General features: G+C 37.9%; 1 protein-coding gene across 1 annotated transcript in view; it reads right to left on the bottom strand.

Moving 5' to 3' along the window:
- The window catches only part of ATAD2B (ATPase family AAA domain containing 2B), a gene marked incomplete at its 5' end in the record, with an annotated part of 152,389 nt that overhangs the window by 106,677 nt on the left and 24,351 nt on the right, over window positions 1-21,361 (bottom strand). The window contains 6 exons of the mRNA XM_014583869.2: window positions 4,643-4,731; window positions 8,081-8,255; window positions 9,906-10,021; window positions 13,497-13,608; window positions 18,366-18,464; window positions 20,748-20,823. Coding sequence (XP_014439355.1) covers window positions 4,643-4,731; window positions 8,081-8,255; window positions 9,906-10,021; window positions 13,497-13,608; window positions 18,366-18,464; window positions 20,748-20,823 — 667 coding nt within the window. The remainder of the gene's footprint in view (window positions 1-4,642; window positions 4,732-8,080; window positions 8,256-9,905; window positions 10,022-13,496; window positions 13,609-18,365; window positions 18,465-20,747; window positions 20,824-21,361) is intronic.

Here is a 21,361-nt window from a genome sequence, read left to right as displayed (position 1 = left end):
GTTCAAGTCCTGGACCCAGTGGCTTAAACTCATGCCAGGCGCATGTGCATGCATGCCCAAGATCTGAGAGGAGAATGGAGGAGAAGGGATTGTGGCGTGGCCATCTCCCCTGGAGGGTGATTTCTCGCTTTCTATCTCTCTGTCTCTCTGGCGAGTGCATGCGCCCTGTAGCAAAAACCTCTCAAAAAATAAATAAATAAATAAGGTAGTGATGTCTACTTTATATATTTGATCATAACTCTACCAATTTAATTAGAATTCCCTGTATCCAAAACATTGCCTTTGACTTATTGAAAGACATTTTAGTGTGGTTTATATATACTATCAAACAAAGAATATGTAACACTTTAAAAAATAAATAAATAGAGATCAGAAGATAGTTGGACCCAGCAGTTAGCGTAATGGCTATGTCGCTGGACTCCCACGTAGTCGACCGCGGTTCGTGTCCCGGGCCCGGTGGCTTAAAACTCACGCTGGGCGCGTGTGCGCACGTGCCCAAGATCCCGAGAGGAGAATGGAGGAGAAGGGATTGCGGCGTGACCATCCCCCCTGGGGGGTGATTTCTCGCTTTCTGTCTCTATGTCTCTCTCTGTCTGTCTGGCGAGCGCACGCGCCCTACAGTGAAAATCTCTCCAAAAAAAAAAAAAAAGAAGAAAGCATAATGGTTACATTGCTGGACTCCCATGTAGCTGACCTTGGTTCAAGTCCCAAACCAGGTGGCTTAAAACTCATGCTGGGCATCTGCATGTGTGCCTGCCTAAAATCCCAAGAGGAGAAAGGAGGACAAGGGATTGCACTGTGGTCATCGCCGCTGGGGAGTGATTTATTCATTTCTGTCTCTGTCTCTCTGGCAAGTGCACACACCCTATTAAAAAAATAAAAAATAAAAACAAAACAAAAACAACCTCAAAAAATTAATTGATTGATTAATTAAAATAAATTTTAAAATCCATGCAAAGGAATCAGCAGATGGCATAATGGTTATGTCACTGGATTCTCACGTGACCAACTGTAGTATAAGTCCCACACCTGTAGGCTAGAAACGCTGGGCACATGTGCATGTGTGTTCAAAATCTCAGGGGAGAACAGAGAAGAGACTGTGTTATGGCCATCTCAGTTTCTATCTCTCTGTCTCTCCGGCAAGCATACACAACCTACAGCAAAAATCTCTCTTAAAAAAAATAGTAAAATTGAAAGAAGATTCTTCAAAAACTCTTTTTCTTATATTTTTTTTAGGTTTTTGTCATAGAGTAAATGTGATTACCAGAGAAAGAGAAAGTGAGACATCACCCCAGGGCAGGATGGCCATGCCACAATCCCTTCCATTCTCTTCTCAGGATTTTAGGAATGCAAGCACATGCTCCCAGTGTAATTCAAGGCACCAGGTACAGGCTTCAAACTGTGGTCAGCCTCTAGGATCCTGGCACCTTAACCACACCACCTGCTGGTCCCCAAAAACTCTTTTTAAAAAAGGCAAGAAAGGGAGCTAACTCTGTGGCACAGAGGTAATACACTGCTAAAAGAATTCTGATCTCACATGGCAAATGTAATTCAATTTCCCAGCCTGGTAAGCCAGAAACACACAGGGCACATGCACAAGGGCTCAAGACCCGACGGGTTAGAGGACTGGAAGAAGAGAATCATGTTGTGACCAGATTATGTGGAGGATTCTCCTCTCTCTCTCTCTCTGTCTCTGTCTCTCATTCACTTGCAAGCAATCTAACATGAAAAAAAAAAAAAAGAAAAACTATTTTTGGAGAAATAGAAGCACCCCCAATAGGTCCTGATCACATCACAGCCCTTTTTCCATTCTCCATCCTATCATGATCCTGGGAACACACATGCATGCCCATCTCTCAGGATTTGGGGTGTGCATGTTTTTCGAGCCACTGGGTCTGGGACTTGAAGCATGCCATCGGCCATGTGGGACCTGGCTGCCTTAACCATTACACAACCTGGTTGCCCCAGAAGTTTCTGGTTTTGTTTTGTTTTTAAGAATATTTTATTTTATTTATTTTTAATCTGACCAGAAGAGACAGAGAGAGAGAAAGGCAAAGAAGGTGAGAAAGCAAGCTGCCAGGTTTGGACTCCAACCGTCATTGGCTATGTGGAAGTCCAATGCCTACACCACCACACAACCTGCCAGCCCAATATTCCAGGAGATTTTTAGTAGACTGTCAACACAAGTCCTTTATCTGATCTATGTTTTAAATTTTTTTCTAGTAGTCTGGTTCCATTTTTGTTTGCTTAGCCATGACTTTGAAAAGCAAAAGATTTCAATCTTGATAGAGCCATTATGTTTTCTTCTGTAATACTACTAGTTTCAGCTCTTGTATTTAAGTCAATGATTCATTTTAAGCTCATGGTTGTATATCAATATGATGTAAGGGTTTGAGTTAATTTTTGGAGATGGTACAAGGTATGAATTAAACTTTTTTTCCATATAAATATTCATTGTTCCAGGACCATTTACTGAAAAGGTTGTCTGCTTTGAGTTACTTGGCATGTTGGTCAAAATTATATGACCTTGGGACCAGCAGTTAGCATAATGGCTAAGTCGCTGAACTCCCATGTAGCTGACCGTGATTCGAGTCCTGAACCCGGTGGCTTAAACTCACGCCGGGCGCATGTGCATGAGTGCCCAAGATCCCAAAAGGAGAATGGAGAAGGGATTGCAGTGTGGCCCTCCCCCCTGGGGGGTGATTTCTCCTTTCTGTCTCTCTGTCTCTCTCTGTCTTTCTGGTGAGTGCAAGAGCCCTATAGCGAAAACCTCTCCTCCACCAAAAAAAAAAATTATATGACCTTATAAGTGAGTGTCTATCCCAGAATTTGTTAGTCAGTTCATTTGATTTGGAGCCTCTCCTTATGCACTGTCTTGACTACTGTAGTTTTATATTAGGTCTTACTAATTAACTAATTAAAGTCTTTCAACTTTATTCTTTTTCAGTTTTTTTTTTTGTCTATTTACTTTCTGTAGACATCTTTAAAACCTGCTGTTAATTTCTTCAGAAATATGTGTCTAGATTTATTTGGGATTACTGAATCTGTAGATCTGTTTGGAAAAAACTGCCTTGTTAGCCTTCCAATCCACGAACATGAACATGGATGATATATTAGTGCATATATTTAGTTTCGGTTTTAGATTTTTTTCAATATTTCATTGCCATGTCATACAGTTCTTTTCTGGATGGGAAATCACGTCTGTATGCTATGACAATGCTCATAAAAAATATCTGTTCCTGGGGCCAGCAGTTAGCGTAATGGCTATGTCACTGAACTCCCAGGTAGTCGACCGCGGTTCAAGTCCCAGACCCAGTGGCTTAAGCTCACGCTGGACACGTATGCATGCGTGTGTGCCCAAGATCCCAAGAGGAGAATTGAGAAGGGATTGCAGCATGGCCATCTCCCCTGGGGGGTGATTTCTCACTTTCTATCTCTCTGTCTCTGTCTTTCTGGCGAGTGCATGCACCCTATAGCAAAAAAACCTCTCCAACAACAACAACAAAAAATTATTCCTATATATTTTATTGTTTACTTAATGTGAATGGAGTTAAAACATTTTTCTCCTCTCCCAGAAGGGACAGCAATATGGTCATCTACTCTGGAGTTTGCTTCCTCTCCCTTTCTCCCACTCTGTCTCTCTCTGACAAGCACAGGTCCCCACCATGGCAAATTGGAAAAATAAGAAAAAAAACCTACAACACAATAAGATATATAATCTGATTTCTGTTTGTTTTTAAAAAAAACAGGGATAAAAGATTTAAATAGACATTTTACAAAAGAAAGTATATATATAGGTAATAAGCACATATGAAAATGCTTGATATTATTAGTCATTAGAAAAATGCAAATTAAATACACTGCTATACACCCAGTAGAAAGGCAAAAGTTAAAGAGAGTAACAATATCAAGTATTGGGAAGAATAAGAAGCAACTCAAAATTTCATATATTACAGGAATATAAAGTGGTACAATCACTTTGGAAACTGTAAGGTATTACATATAAACTGAAATATACATTTACCACAGAACCCAATCAATCCTCTTAGATATTTACCCAACAGAAAGAAAAATGTGTCCATATCAAAGAAAGTATAAATGTTCATAGCATTATTATAATAGCCAAAAACTGAAGCAAGTCAAGTCTCTATCAGATGGCAGATTAATGAATAAATGAACTATGATATACATACATACACACAAATCAATGCTGCCAACGAATGAACAGAAACAAAGCATCAGTATACATAACATAAAGCAATTTCAAAATAATATGCTATATCAGGATTAGGCAACGTTTTCTGTAAAGGGCCAGATAATGTTTTACACTTCCAAAACAGTCTGTCTGTCACAACTACTGAACTCTGCTCCTGGAGCAGCGAAGCATCCATAGACAATACTGAAGACACAGACGTGGCTGTATTCCAATTTAACTTCATTTTCAAAAACAGGTACAGAGCTGGATTTGACCCAAAGGCTGTAGTCTGCCGTTAGTGTGGTAAGCTAAAGAAGTGTCCTTCAAGGATGCAGAGTACATTTTTAAATTCTTTGTAAGCTTCAAAGCACTTAGTCTAAGGCTAAGGCTAAATACCAGTTCAAATGAGTGAAAAGAACCGAACACAATCAGATTAGGAAAAATTACCTGTGGATCTGATCTTGTCTGCTGGAGCGAACTGGAGCTAATCCATCTATTTCATCAAAAAATATTATAGAAGGTCTCATCAAATATGCCTAGTAAAAGGAAAATGAGTGTGGTTTATTGTATTAGTTTTCATTTTTTTAATTTGTCCTTTTTTTCAGTTTAATCATTTATTTATTCCATGAGCAGGACAGACAGAGAGAGAAGGAAAATCCCTAAGAAAGTCAGGATACCACTATCCACCCCAGCACCGGTCAGCCCCCGATCAGGGGCAAAGCTGCCAGCACACTCAGTGAGGTCTGCAAACTTGAACCGGAAACAGATCTAGCAGAAAACCCGTATTTGGTTTAGGGTGAATGAACATTAGGCCACAAGTGAAAAGACTTTATCTTGTCACTTATTCAAATTAATATTATTTCAAATTTACTTTAAAACAAATTCTTGGTAGACATGAAGATCAGCTTACAAAGAAATGGCTGTAAATGTTCTATTTCTCACTGAAAGATACAACATGCATTAAATTTCCAGTGTTTTCTAATATTTTTAAATACAGGACAATTAAAAGGACTACAGAATTTTGGTTTCAGGGGGAAAAAACTGAAAAAAACAGAATTACATAATAACAGAAAAAAGAATAAAGATTTGATCATTACTTTTTAATTTGCAAAAGGGTTTGTGCACTTGTCAGAGAGGGTGGGGGGAAGAAAAGTGAGAAAGCACCTCCCATAAGGAATGGTCACATCACAATCCCTTCTCCTCCATTTCTCTTTCATTTTGGGATTTGGGGCATACACAAATGTACACACACCCAGTGTGTTTTGAAGCCACTCTCCTGAGACTTGAACCAGTCAGCCACGTGGTATCTAGCCACCTTAAGCACTCTGACACAGGCTGGCCCGATAGTTATTTTTACATACATGAAGCAAAAAATAGGCATTTTTTACAACTACAGCCTCAAAGAAATGCAAAAGGGAAGTATATTATGTGGTAGTAACTGGCATGAGGGCTTCCTCTCGATGAAATCTCACAGTAGTTTAGTGAGCTAGGTATGTCCCTCATTATACAGAAGAGGGTACTGAACATCGGATGCTTTGATTTACTTAAAGTTATGAGCCAGATATGAACTAATACTTTTTTCTTATTTATTTAGGTTTTTTACCATAGGGTGTGTGTTCTTGCCAGAGAAAGACAAAAGAGAGACAGAGACAAGGAAAATAAGAAATCTCCCCCCTGGAGGGATAGCAAGCCATAATTCCTCCTCCTCCTCCATTCTCTTCTGGGGATTTTAGGTAGGCACGCACACACATCCAGTGTGATTTTCAACCCACCAGGTCCAGAACTCAAACCACCAGTGAGCCCCGTGGGAGTTCAGCATCTTAATCACCACACCACCTGCTGACTCATCAGGTGGCATGGTGGTTAAGGGTATTGGACTCCCACAGGGCCAACTGCAGTTTGAGTCCTGAACTTGAAGGCTTGCTTTCTCACTTTCCCTCTCTCTCTCTCTCTCTCTCTCTCGCTCACTCTCACGCTCGCTCTCTCGCTCTCTCTCTCACCCGCTCTGTTCCTCTCTGGACAAATTTTAAAAATAAATAAATAAATAAAGTTAAATAAAATAATTTTTAAAAAAAGGAAAGTCAACGTTTTAATTACTCCTACCTACCAAGAAAACTATGAAACATTGAAAGTAAATTAAGATAAAAGCAGCAGCATGATTTATGCCATAATTTTTTTAAGAGAGATTTTGCTACAGGGCATGTGCATTCCACGGACAGACAGAGAGACAGGAAGCAAGAAATCACCCCCAGCAGGGTGGTCAAGCCACAATTCCTTCTCCAGTTTCCTCTCAGGATTTTAGGCATGTACACACGAGACCAGTTTGAGTTTCAAATCACCAGGTCCAGGACTTGAACTGGTCAGTCATGTGGGAGTCCAGCAACGTGACCATTATGTCATCTGCTGGTCCCTTATCCCAGTTTTGGAAGAAACCAAGAGACATCCCTATCCCAACATAAACTGACCAAAAAAGTGTAACTGTCAAAAAAATTTAAATGAAGTCACTGGATACCATGAACATGCCAGCATTCCCAAGTCAATTTTTACCTCATCTATCAATGTTATTTTATTTTTCTATTTTATAATTAATATTAAATTCTCTTGGAGACTAGAATCACATTTTTTACATGCCAGTGGAGACTGAAAACCCTGAAGAATCTTACCTAGTCCTTATTTTTAAATCCATTATCTAGAACATAGCAGTTTTTGAAACTTTAGATAAGAATTTTAAAATAATATTTTAAGTACTTTACCAACTACAAAGGCCTTTCAAGCCCATCAACTCAGTAACAGATGTTCAATAAATGCTTGAAAAAAGCATTTTTTTTGTTTCATGTGTAACTTTCTCAGAAATAACTACACATAAGTTGCACTGCAAAATATGAACAGCTTCATTCATTGGCTCAAACAATTGAAAGTGAATTAATACTAAGGCTAATCTTTATAAGATTTACAAAATAGCCTCTTTTTTTTTTTAAACTTTTTGCCATAGAATGTGTGATCTCTCCAGAGAGAGAGAAAGTGAGAAATCAACCCCTACGGGGGACAGCCACACCACAATTCCCCTCTTCCATTCTCCTCTGGGGGTTCTGGGCACATAAGTTACTGCACTCGGCATAATTTTCCAGTTGCCAAGTCCAGGACTTGAACCACAGTCTGCCATGTGGGAATCCAGTGCCTTAACTGCCATGCCACCTGCTGGCATCAGGTAATAACATTTTAAAAATATTTATTAAACTTTATTTATTATAATTTCTTTATTTAACAGGAGAGAGACACAGAGAAAGAAAGGGAAAGTGAGAAAGCAAGCCGCCAGGTTCAGGAGTCAAACCATGGTCAGCTATGTGAGAGTCCAGCACCTCAATCACTACTCCACCTGCTGGCCCCAGGAAACAGCATTTTTAAAGGTCTGTTACATATAAATAGAAGCAAAACCCTACATAATATTCACTCACCTCAACATGCCTTTTAAAAGCATTGATTTATTTCTGAATTATTCCAGCACCATATTTACAACTCACGACCATAAATAACAACCTGGTTCGATAGATTTTTTTTATACAGATATCTAACTTTTAATACTTTTTCTATTTCCTCAACTGGATTATAATCTAACAATATATATTCTAGGTTCTCAAAATCACCTTCTGTGTTATGATATGCCTAGAAGCTATCTCAATAAATGTCTTCTGACTCATCATGTAATATTCAAAAGTACTAGTAAATCTGCTATTAAATAGCTCTAAAACATACAATTTCATGTTACTGACCCTAACTTTAGCATCCCTATTGGAAAATATGCCTCCTTACAAAAACTTTGTATGTATCCCCTAAATGTATTAAACATTCTAATAACAAACTCTCAAATTCACTGATTTTTCTTACCTGATCAAAAAGAAGCCTAAGTTGCCTTTCAGATTCACCAACCCATTTGCTCAAACAATCTGCTCCTTTTCGCATAAAAAAAGCCACCTTTTTGTCTCCTTGACTGCATTCATTAGCTAATGCTCGGGCGACCAAGGTTTTGCCTGTGCCAGGAGGGCCATAAAATAAACAGCCCCTACAGAAATAAAGAATCAAGAAAAACAATGTTACCACCACTAATAACCAACTTTAAAAAATGTCCTTCCTTGCCACATAATTTTGTATTGAGGTGTATTATCATTATTAGAGAATAATAAACCTTCTTCTGCTGTATAGACAAGTTCCACTTCGCTGAGTTCTCAAATCATCAACCTTTGAAAGGCAAGAAATGGTTAAAGTACAAAATAATTTGGCAAGATATAAAGATATGCCAAAATGTTAAATATATATCTCTATGATCCAGAAATTTCAAATATCAGGGTATATCCTACAGAAATACTAAAGGTAATGTATAAATATAGATATAAATAAGTATTCAACAGATATTATTACAGACATTAAAATTTTTTTAAATATATGCTAGTTAGTAAGTAAAGGACGGTTAGTTACACTTACCTATAAAATAAGGTATCAAAAATGTTAATACATTATTGGTATGGAAAGATGTCTAGAATACACTACACTGTACTGTAAAAAACCTCACAAATTTATAGATGGATATTACTGTAAAATCTCACTTGCATGAAATCTTTATAATGAAAAATACAGGTAAAATCTCAGTCCATGCATAAAGACACCTGTAAAGAATATACAAAACCGTTCATCTCTAATAAGTAAGGTTACCTTAGATATGAGGAGTTTCATAGTAATGATTTTTAAAATTCAAATTAAGTCAGATAACAAATACAATGTTATTTTGATTTCTGAAAGTCACTCCATTTTGCTAAACCCAACTTTTTAGTCTACTCAGATAGAACTCTTTCCTAAGATTTTCTACATCCTTATACAAAGAAAATAAGTTAGAACAAAATCTGAATGAAAAGTGTCTCCTCAATGAAAACAGACATCAGCTAAATCCAACAGTTTATAATGTAAACCTCAGAATATTTATTCTGCCCAATCTCCTTTAATTTAACTTTTCAACCTTTTGTAACAGTTCACTAGCAAACACCTCTTCATCAGACACAACGTGATCATAAAAATAAATTACTGGAGCCGGCAGGTGGTACAGAGGTTGAGACACTGGACTCCCCTCCCGCAGGGCCAGTCCTAGTCTGTGTCCCAGACCTGCACCCTGCTTTCTCACCGCTTTCCCGTTCTCTCTCTCTGGTCAATTTAAATAAATAAATAATTAATTAGTTAATTCAAAGTAATTAATTAATAATAAATTAAATCATTCCTTTTTAAAAATAAATAAGTAAACTACCAAACTTATCCTATTTCAAATACCACATCATCAATTCAAAGAAACACTTGAGTCAAATTGTGCTTCCAAGACTAAATAATAGATAGCATCAAATTTAAATTAAATTGTGTGACTAAGTGAATTCTTAAAGTTTACTTTTCAGTATTCAGGAGTAAGGCACAAGAGGAGATTCTTTATGCAGGCCGTAAGTATGCAACTGGATTGTGCAGATGTATTTTCCTGAATAGCATCAAATTTAAATTTGATGAATACTGAATACTGAAAAGTAAACTTTAAGAATTCACTTAGTCACACAATTTAATTCTTACCTGTCATTGCTAGAACACATCAAATAAATACACGGAACATTTATATTTATAGTCATTTACTAGTTAACCGATAACAGTAATAACAATAATAGACATCTAGGACATTACCTACCTTGGAGGCTGAATTTTAAATTTTTCAAAAATTTCTGGATACAAAAGTGGGAATACTACCATCTCCTTTAGTGCATGAATATGATGGCTCAATCCACCTATGCTATCAAACCGCACCTTGGAAAGAAGGGGAAATTTTTAATATAAAATAATTTCACATATTTCAAGGGTTTTTATGGAGAAATTTTTGCTATGAGGGCTCGTGCACTCACCAGGGAGAGAGAGACAGAAAGCAAGAAATCACACACACACACACACACACACACCCTGATGGGGGGTCGGGAGAGAATGACCACACTGAAATCCCTTCTCCTCTATTATGCTCTTGAGATTTTGGTGCCCGAAGTGAATTTCAAGCCCCAGGGCCTCGAGCTGCCATCGGCCACGTGGGAGTCCAGGGCTTAATCACAATACCACCTGCTATCCCCTTCCAAACAGAACTTTTAAAATTATGAAATAGTCTTATAATTCAGAAACACATACTTCCTATAGGATGTTTTGAAAATAAATAGAGAAATAAAAAGTTAGCAATAAAATTAAAGTTTATATTTCATTCCAGGGGAATGAAACCATCATTTTTGGGGGGTTTTTAAGAATCATTTTATTTAAATATATTTATTTATGTACTTAATTTTAATCTTACCAGAGAGAGACAGTGTAAGAGAGAAAAAGACAGAGAGAGAGTGAAAGAGAGTGAAAGTGAGAAAGCAAGCCACCAGGTCCAGGACTTGAACTACGGTTGGCCATGTGGGAACCCAGTGCCCTTAACCCACACGCTATCACCTGTCAGCCTTGAAATCATCATTCTTAATCTGGTAATTTAAGACTAGAATTAATGCCCAGCCTAAAATTTTAATGAGGAGGCCAGAAGATGACTGAGATAATATGAAATGGTATGTGAAGAAATTCCACATGGGAAGATTCCAAGTTCAAGTCCAGAGACCTCCCAGAGTATGCTGGGAACTCACCTTGCCATGATTCAAGGCAGGCTAAAAGTGTCTGGATCTATTGGTACCCTTCTGAGGGTGCTATGTGTCTGTCTGTCTTTCTCTCCCTTACAGAAGAGTTAGATAAATAAACTTTAAAAAATATTTTTTAAAGAAAGTAAACAAAACTTTAATGGGTAAACACTGAAGATAATTACTACACTATAACCATGTAAATGCCTTTTAAAGTGCCATATATGGGGACCAGCAGATGGTGTGATGGTTATATCACTGGACTCCCAGGTAGGCAACCATGGTTTGAGTCCCGGACCTGGTAGCTTAAAACTCAAGCTGGGTACATGTGTGTGTATGCCCAAGATCCCAAGAGAATAAAGAAGAAGGAACTGCGGCGTGGCCATCTCCCCTGGGGCATGATTTCTCACTTTCTGTCTCTCTCCATCTCTCCAGCGAGTGCACACACACTATAGAAAAAAAACTTTGTAAAAAAAAACTCATATATGACATGAATTCTCAACAGGAACAATAACCTCCTCAAAAAGACAAAAATTGATTCGGATATAGGAAAAAGAAATCCTAGCTATGATAATGGAGTGCTCAACCTTACCTGACAAAAAAAAAAAGTTATACTTTAAGATTTCCAGTTAGGAGGATATTTGTTTAATTTTTCTCTTTAGGGGGCAAGGAAAAAATAGATATTTTTCACAAGTAGCAACAAAGAATGTTCTCCTATCCATAACAGTTAAATACTTAAAAGACTCTGTTAAAAAAATAAACAAACAGTATATAGAAAAAAATACATGAAAGAAAGTTTGCCAAAATATTAACAAAGATTATTCCGACCCCGGATTATGGTAGATTTCTTTCCCTGATTGTCTATTCTGTTACAGCACTTAAAAATGTTTCACAGTGAATGTTACTATAATAGAAAGAACTTAGTTATTTTAATTGACTGGCATAGACATCTAAAGTTAACTAGATTAAAGGTAATTTGTTTGGGGGTCAGCAGGTGACACAGTGGCTAAGGTGCTGGACTCCTACATGGCCAACTGTGGTTAAAGGCCAATTGCAGTTTGAGTCCCTGACCTACAGGCTCAAAACTCACACCAGGCACATGTGCGTACATGGGCAAAATTCTGAGTGAAGAATGGAATTCTTCTTGTGGTGTGGCCACCCCCCAGAAGGGGTAATTTCTCTCTTTATCTGTCTCTTTCTTCCCAGTGAGCATACACATCCTATAGCAAAACTTTCCCCACCCCCAAAAAAAGTTTAATTTGCTTCATTTAGGAATAGTAAACAGAACGAAAAAAGACTATAGAGCCAGCAGGTGGCTTGGTGGTTAGGATGCTGGACTCTCATATGACTGACTGTGGTTCAAGTCCTAAACCTGAAAGCTTGCTTTCTCACTTTCCCTGTCTCTTAGTCTCTCACCAGTCAAATTAAAAAAATAATAGTAATAAAGAAAGAATTAAATAATCATTTTTAAGGTAAAGAAAAAAGATTGTTAGGCAAGGTCCTCTTGGCAAATGTACTATTAAAAATGGGGCCTGGACATATTCAAAACGGAAATTTCCTTAGGCTTGCATTAATAAAATAATTACTTTCCTCTATGACGTCAGATTGGAGATAATAAAAGTTTCATTTTCATATATGCAACTCTATTTGATAACTTCTTTTAATGAGAGTAAGTTATGTTGCACAGAAAGATTTACAGGAATAAGGAAAAACATATCAAGTAAGTTCTTTGTTATGCAGTAATCTTACTCCAAAGTATCCCCTAAGTAAGGTACTACTAACAGTGAGAAAAGTCTACTACAGCCCTGATCTTGCTTCTCATTTCATACCACATGCTGACCTTGGTATTATCATCTATTATCCAAGGTGACCTCAACAACCTTTATACTGACCCATATTTGAATTTCTAGCCTACATATTTCACCTTAATATCCAACCTAGATTACCAATAGCCTAAAAAGTAACTTCCATTTTATGGTACACAGAGATATTTAGTATAATCTTATCTTCCCACCTTAAACACTTATTTCTCCTCTATGTTCTATAGCTCAGACAATGGAGCCAACCATTTTCCATCTAGTCCATCCACTATTCGCCTAGTTCTGAAACCAGAAACCTGGGGAGCACTTTCAACTTGTTTCTCTCCCTCATTCCCCAAAAACAATTAATTCACCAAATTCTGTCATATCTGAGCTCAATGCTCAATTCTCTCAAATTCACCTAATTCGATTTATCATTACCTTACTTTCCACCATGACCTTTACTCCAGCAAAGTCCAAACCAGTCTCACTAATGCCAGCCTTGCTTCCCTGATTTATTAACTACATCACAGCCAGAGTTTTCTACCTAAAATGCAAATCAGATCATGAAAATAAGCCAATTTTTTTATCATGGTTTTATGGGCTCTTGCCTCCCATAATCTCCTCAGCCTCATATATACCTGACGTATATTCTAATAATACTGAAACGGAAAAACCTGCCTAACCGTCACATGTGACCAGTGTTCTTAGCTTCTACCTCGTGCTCATTAATATATCAATATTGGTCCTAACTGAATTTTCTACTTTTATTATTGGTGGCTATAGACACAAGGGAAAAATTAATTTTGAAACAAAAACATTTACAAAACTTACCGATTTATCAATGTTCATCGGATCAACATCAGCCAAGCTTGCACCCACTTTCACTCGTTCTCGGAGAATACCACTAGCTAAGTCTTCTGCTCTGAAGTTCATAGGCAAACATCTGAAATTTACAAAAATCCAATTAAATATTTAACATCAAAATAAATTTAAGGAGCCAGCAGATGGCATGGTGATTAATGTACTGGATTCTCACATGGCCAACTGGGGTTCGAGTCCTAGCCCTGGTGGATTTCTCACTTTCCCTTCTCTCTCTCTCTCTCTTTCTGGTCAAATTAAAATATAAATAATAATAATAAAATTTTTAAAGAAATAAATAAACTTAAGCCTTCAACACATTTTCATCTTTCTTCTTTCTCTCACAACTCAGAAAATAACATCAAAAAATTTCATACTTTTTAACTATTTTCCTAATTCTTCTCAACAGGCCAAAAGTAAAGTTATTCAGTAGATAAAGCAAACAAGACCATTAATTTATTTGCCCAGAGAGTCTAATCTATTCAAATTTAGAAAAATGTCATATCATACTGAATTCCTATGCTCTAGAACTGTACACTAAAAATAGATCTATATGGGCCCAGCAGGTGGCATGGTAGTTAAAGGCACTGGATTCTCACGTGGCTGACCACAGCTCTAGTTCCAGGCCTGGTGGCTTGCTTTTTCACTTTTCCTTTCTCTTTCTCTGTCTCTCTGTTCAAATGGAAAAAATAATAATAATAACAAATGGAATTGAATAAATAAATCATTCTTTAAATAAATATGTATACGCGCGTGCGTGTGTGTGTGTGTGTGTGTGTGTGTGTGTGTGTACTATAACGTATGGCATTCAAATCAAATCAAGTTTGGGGTCAGCAGGTGGCGGATGGTCACAGCACTGGACTCCCCCAGAGCCGACCATGGCTCGAAATCCTAACCTGGCAACTTGAAAATCACGCTGGGCACATGTGCATGGATGCCCAAAATTCCATTAGGAGAATGGAAGAGAAAGGATGGCTGAGTGGTCATCCTCCACCCACAAGAGGTGATTTCTTACTTTCTCTCTCTCTCTCTCCAGTGAGCACACCCACCCTATAGCAAAAACCTTAAAAACAAACAAAAAAAAAAAAAAAAGAAAGAAAGAAAGAAAAAGAAATCAAGTTTTATTAAAATACCAGTATTTATCCTCAGGTGTTATTGGATAGATACTCAGTTTATAAAATAAATTTCTTTCCCTTTTGCTCAAAGAAAGACAATTCTAGACTGTATCTTGAGAGTTGAGTCTTATCGTTTGTACAACTATTTTACAAAAAGATCTGCCACTACCTAAAATCGTTGTTTTTGTTTTGTTTTTTTAAAAGAGATGATTTGTTGCTATAGGGTGCGTGTGCTAGTCGGAAAGACAGAGACAGAGAGGCAGAAAGTGAGAAGTCACCCCCAGGGGTATGGCCGCGCTGCAATCCCTTCTCCTCCGTTCTCCTCTCGGGATGTTGGACACACAGGCACTCACACACAGCATGAATTTTAAGCCACCAGGTGCTGGACTTGAATCACAGTTGACTATGGGAGTTCAGCGACGTAACCATTACTCCCTCTGCTGGTTCCTACCTAAAATCTTATATTATCTAATTGTATTATCTCCTCAATAATCTACTTCCTCTTTCAACCTTGGGTAAGCACCAAAAGATGACATAAACAGCCTCAAGAAAGTATAGCTTCTACAATGAATGAAACTTCACTGATATTTCTGAATCATAACTTAAATATTTATTCTCAAAGTAAACTATCAGAACAATTCAGATTAAATAGGCATTAAATTCTTCTATTTGAACTTAAGAGTTTTTTCATATATATTCTTTCCATCATCCACATGAATTTATTTTTACCATATAATTTACACCAATCCAAACTTGTTTCTGAGACCTAACTTAAAAAGTTGGTATTTCTACAATAAACAATGCCAAATTAAAAAAAAAAAAAAAAAGCTTTTCTGAATGTAAATTTTCTAAATTTAAGTACAAGTTAGAAAAATAATTCAATTTTGGGACCAACAGTTGGCGTAATGGCTATGTCGCTGAACTCTCATGTAGTCAACAGCGGTTTGAATCTCAGCCCCGGTGGCTTAAACTCATGCCAGGCGCATGTGCGTGCATGCCCAAGATCCCGAGAAAATAATGGAGGAGAAGGGATTGCGGCATGGCCATCACTCCTGGAGGGTGATTTCTCACTTTCTGTCTCTCTGTCTCTTTCTGTCTTTCTGGCAAGCACATGCACCCTATGGCAAAAAAAAAAAAAACAACCTCTCAGCAAAAAAGAAAAACAATTCAATTCTAAAAACTATAATTTGACACTTCAATTATTTACTAGACTACAGATTCTCTATCCCAGTGAAAATTTTTCAAGATTTTAGTGAACTATGTAGTAATTGGTCATTTACTCTACTTAGGTAAAGACCATCAAAGGCACCCATTCAGTCAAGAACAACAAAATAAATTTTTTCAGTAAAATACCAAGAGCTACTGAGATAATTCTATTAAAAATCAAATCTTACTCTAAATGATAAGTCACAGAAGCACATCAAATCAGCCTCACTGGGACCAGCAGATGGCATAATGGATATGTTGCTGGACTCCCATGGAGTCGACCATAGTTAGATTTCTGGTCCAGGCAGCTCAAAACTCACGCTGGCTTATGTGCGTGCGTGCCCAACATCCCGAGAGGAGAATGGAGGAGAAGGGATTAGGTATGGCTATCCCTCCTGGGGAGAGATTCCTCACTTTCTGTCTCTCTGTCTCTCCAGCAAGCACATGCGCTTTATAGTAAAAATCTCTCTTAAAAAGAAAAATTTAAAAATCAGCCTCATTAAATGGATCTGGACTAGAGGGGAGGTACAGATGAAGACAGATGCTGCCTTACAAGTTGAACTCTTCCCCTTGGCTCTTTCCTGTAGCTCTCCACACGTTATTTCATTATGATTAAGTACAGACTAAGCAGTTTATAGAAAATTTCTCAAGGCTAGATTTCTACTCAAGGCTAAATCTCTCAAGTCTTGGTTTCTGTTATACTAATTACTAAAGTATAACAGAAACCAAATGAATGCAGTATTCTAGTAGAAAATGTGTTGAATATCACTGTTAGTAAAAAGCCAGGAAAGATAAGCTAAAGGGAGAAGGGTGCTGGTGAGTGGGAGAGGCTCCGGAGAAAAAGCATTTAACACACAAGAGTGCACGAAAGAATTAGGTTATATGGAGCAGTATACCATAACAGAGTAAAACAAAGGGATGTCACTTTTAGAACAAAAATCTAAAGTAGAGGCCAGCAGGTGGCATGGTGGTTACGGGTGCTGGACTCCCACATGGCCAACCACAGTTCCAGTCCCAAACCTGGCAGCTCACTTTCTCTCTCTCCCACTCCCCCCTCTCTCCCTCACTCCCTCCCTCTCTCCTTCCGTCCCCCTCCCTCCTTTCCTCCCTCCCTCCCTGATCAAATTAAAAGACATACAAACATACATAGTAAATAAAGTTCAATTTAAAAATTTTTAAATAAAAAAAAACTAAGGCATACAACATAATGAATATGGTAATATCTTTGATTTAATTATTGAACACTGCACACATGCTTTAAAAAATCATATTGTACTCCACAAAAGTATACAAGAATTAAATGCAAATGTGAAATTTTAAATGAATAAATAAATAAAAATTTAAGAAAATGAACTCATTCGAACACAATAACTGTTCTTGTCTTTGTCTATCAAAGAAATAACACTGGTGGGACCAACAGTTAGCATAATGGCTATGTCGCTGGACTCCCACATAGTCGACCATGGTTCGCGTCCTGGACTTGGTGGCTTAAAACTCACGCCGGTCGCGTGAGCGTGCATACCCAAGATCCCGAGAGGAGAATGGAGGAGAGGGGATTGTGGTGTGGCCATCTCCCCTGGGGGGTGATTTCTCGCTTTCTGTCTCTCTGTCTCTCTGTCTCTGTCTGTCTGGCGAGCGCACAAAAAAAAAAAAAAAAAAAAAAAAAAAAAATCTTAAAAAAAAAAAATAAAGAAATAACAGTGGCTTAGTGTAGCTGAGTCCCATGTGGCCGTCACACAGTTCAAATCCAAGCAACTTGAGAAACATGCTGAACATGTGCATGCCCAAAATCCTTAGAAGAAAATGCAGGTGGGATTGTGGTACAGCCAATCCCCACTGATGGGTATTTTCTCACTTTCCCTTTCTCTCTCGTCTCTCTCTGAAGAGAGCACATACCTTCTAGCAAATTAAAAAAAAAAAGAAAAAAATAGCATTTAAAATTTTACTATGGACCAAATACTGGCATGGTGGTTAAGGCAGTTGGATCTCATATGGTTGACTGTGCAGTTTGAGTCTCAGACTGGGCAGCTTGAAAAAGACACCAGGTGTGGGGCCAGCAGTTGGCGTAATGGCTATGTCGCTGGACTCCCAACTAGTCGACCGCGGTTTGAGTCCCGGACCCAGTGGCTTAAACTCACGCTGGGCACGTGTGTGTGCATACCCAAGATCCCAAGAAGAGAATGGAGAAGAAGGGATTGCGGCATGGCCATGCCCCCTGGGGGGTGATTTCTTGGGGGGTGATTTCTCGCTTTCTGTCTCTCTGTCTCTGTCTTTCTGGCAAGCGCACGCACCCTACAGCTAAAACCTCTCCAAAAAAAAAACACAAACCACTAGGTGTGTGCATAAGCGTGTGCCCAAAATCCTGAAGGGAGAAATGGAGAGGGTGGACTGGAGCATGGCCATCCCCCATGAAGGGTACTTTCTCATTTTCCTTTTCTCTCTCCCTCTCTGTCTCTGACTCTCCCCAGTAAGTGGATGTACCCTCTAGCAAACTTAAAATAGTAAGTAAAAATTTACTAACCTATTTCTTGCTCTTGCCATGCTCTTCGACTTCCTTCTTTCAAAGCGTTCTTCATCAGAAGAAGTTGTGTCACTACTATGAATAGCATGCTTCTTCCTCCTGTTTAAAGAGAATAAAATCCTTAAAACCACTGTATTAACAAACAGCCTTTAAAAACACACTGTAAGCCCCAATTCTACAGTTAGCTTAGTAGAAAATTCTTTTAGCAAATAATTAAGATCTTTGTGCTTCTACAGTTTACATTTAATGCTGTATAAAGGTAGTAAGTTCTCCAAAGAAAAATTTTAAAAAGGAGAAAGTTAGAAATGCTACAATTTTGGGGGTCAGCAGGTGTCATGGTGATTAAGGGAACTGGACTCCCACATGGCTGATGGCAATTCGAGTCCGAGACCTGGTGGCTTGCTTTCGCTTTCTCTTTCTCTCTCTCTCTCTCTCTTTCTCTGGTCAAATTTAATTAAGTAAATAAAGTTAAATAAAGTAGTTCTTTTAAAAAAATAGAAAGGCCACAATTTTTAAAACAGGGTAGTTCAGGAAGGCATCCAAGCAATAAATTTAATCTGCAACCAAATGTAGCCATTATCTGTCATAAATAATGTTAGAATCTTCAAAAAGGAAGCTTGCTTTTTTCTTTATTTGATCTTTCCCAAATACTCAGAAACAGTCAGACATTTAAAGAACTAAAGAAAAAAAATATGCTGATTTACTTATTTCTTTAAAAATTTCTTTAGGGACCAGCAGGTATAGTGGTTAAGGTGCTAGACTCCCTCCCACATGGCCGAACACAGTTCAAGTCCCGGACTTGGTGACTTGCTTCTCATTTTCTCTTTCTCTCTCCTCTCTCTCTAATGAGTGTACATGCCCTATAGCAAATTTTAAAAATAAACTAAATTAATCATTGAAAATTTTTCTTTAAAAATTCTTAAGAATGTCTTTAAAAATAAATAATACATGTTTAAAAAGAGAGGAAATAGTTTATAACCAGAACTACTTTAGAGGGTCAGCCCCATGACCTAGCAGTTAAGGGAGCCAGATCCCACATGGCTTACCATGTGGTTTAAATCACAGACCCAGGGACTTGAAAAACACACCATGTGTGCGCAGGTGCACATACACTCTCTAAATTCCAACAGGATGGAGAGATGGGCAAGGGATTGCAGCATGACCACACACTACTGGGAGGGGCTTTCTCCTCCCTCTCTGCGTTTCTCTGATGAGGGCATGTACCCTCTGGCAAAAGAAAAAAAAAAAGACTGTAATTAGATAATAAGATAGGCCAGTCTGTGGCATGGTTAAGGCTGCTGGATCCCACAGGCTGACTGCATGGTTCAAGTACGGGACCTAGTGGCTTGAGAAATATGCCAGGCCTTACGTGTGCACGCTCAAGATCCTGGAGTTACGTGTGCATGCTCAAAAGGAAGGAAAAATGGAGAAGGAATTGTGGCATGACCATTCCCCATATGGGATGCTATCTCACTTTCCCTCTCTGTCTTTTCCCAACAAGGGCATACACACTCTAGCAATTTTTTTTAAAATTATATATCATCCCCAAGGGGATATAATATTTAATGAATGTTAGATTATTAATAAATAATATCACTAAGGCACTTATAAAATAATGTAAATACCATCTCAACATTCCCAAATTGAAGTTTATCATGCCCAAGACAAATTCTTCCTTTAAATTGTTTAGTCAACACTTCTACCAGCTAATACTTTGGCGGGGGAAAAAAAAAACACCTCAAACTTATCCTGCCCTTCCCTCCACATCATCATTGCCAATACATCCTTTCCATACTCCATATAGATATCCCTGACTCCCTCTTTTTCTTCACTGCTACCAAGGCTTGACTTACTATCTCCATGGTCCTTTAACCACCTCACCTCTGCGCCACTAAAAATATCATTTCACATGAGCTTATCTTGGATCTTGTTATTATCACGTGAACTGCTCTCTACTTCTGCAACTTAAAATTTAATTAACTCCTAACCCCAAAACAAAATACAGGATTCCTAAAGATTACCAAGGTCATGAAAAACAAGGCAATACTGGTAAATGTGTTTCCCTGGCTTCTGTGAGCTGCTCTCACAAATTAATTGACTCCTAGAAGGGGGTAGCTGATTATTATTATTATTTTTTCAATCTTACCAGACAGAGAAAGAAAAGGAGAGTGAGAAAGCAAGTCGTTAGGTCTAGGACTCATACCAGTCGGCTGTGTGGGAGGAGTCCAGCACCTTAACTACCATGCTACCTGCTGCCCCAAGAAGATCACTGTTAAAGCTATAAGTATTCTAGGCAACTGTGAACCAGGAAGACAATAGTCATATGTGGGATGAAATAAAGAAGTAGTTAGCCTCTCTCCTGTTAAAGTAAAAAAAAGTTACCTGATATGACTTCTTCTTGCTGGAGATCTGTGAATATCGAACAGTGTGTTTTCCCTCTTTTTTTGATGAGCTGGTACTAAAAAAAAATTAAAAATAAAAATAACACAGAAATAACTAATATTAAATTGGTAAATTAATATATCAAAGGAGCAGACATTACTTCTATTAACTTTTTGAGCTGAACTCTTTTTAAGTTTCAAATGCTGTCTAGGAGTGAAACAAAAATTAAAAACTGCATATAAACATTCTAAACAGATGTTAACTTAAATCCCTATGACATTGAGTTACACAAAGATTTCTTATATACAATAACAAAAGCATAATCCATTTTTTTTTAGTTTTTATTTTTTTTTATACTTTGTTTTTTATTATAAATTTTTTTCTCATCACAACACACATATGAATTTTCCATCCAAAATACACTGTGCATTGGCTCAATCAAGCACATCAACATATATGTTCTCGGCAAATGATTTCCCAATTTTTGTGTCCTGCATACCTTGCCTTTTGTTTTGCCATCCTAGGTTCCCCATCCCCACCCTCTGCCATGTCCCATCTTCCTCCTCCATTGTCCCTGACATTCATGATTGCCCTCAATGGCTTCCGCCCCCCCC

The sequence above is a fragment of the Tupaia chinensis genome, unplaced genomic scaffold (genome assembly GCF_000334495.1).
Source record: "Tupaia chinensis unplaced genomic scaffold, TupChi_1.0 Scaffold144952_1, whole genome shotgun sequence".
Lineage (NCBI taxonomy): Eukaryota > Metazoa > Chordata > Mammalia > Scandentia > Tupaiidae > Tupaia > Tupaia belangeri.
This window is presented reverse-complemented; position numbering and strand designations above follow the sequence as displayed.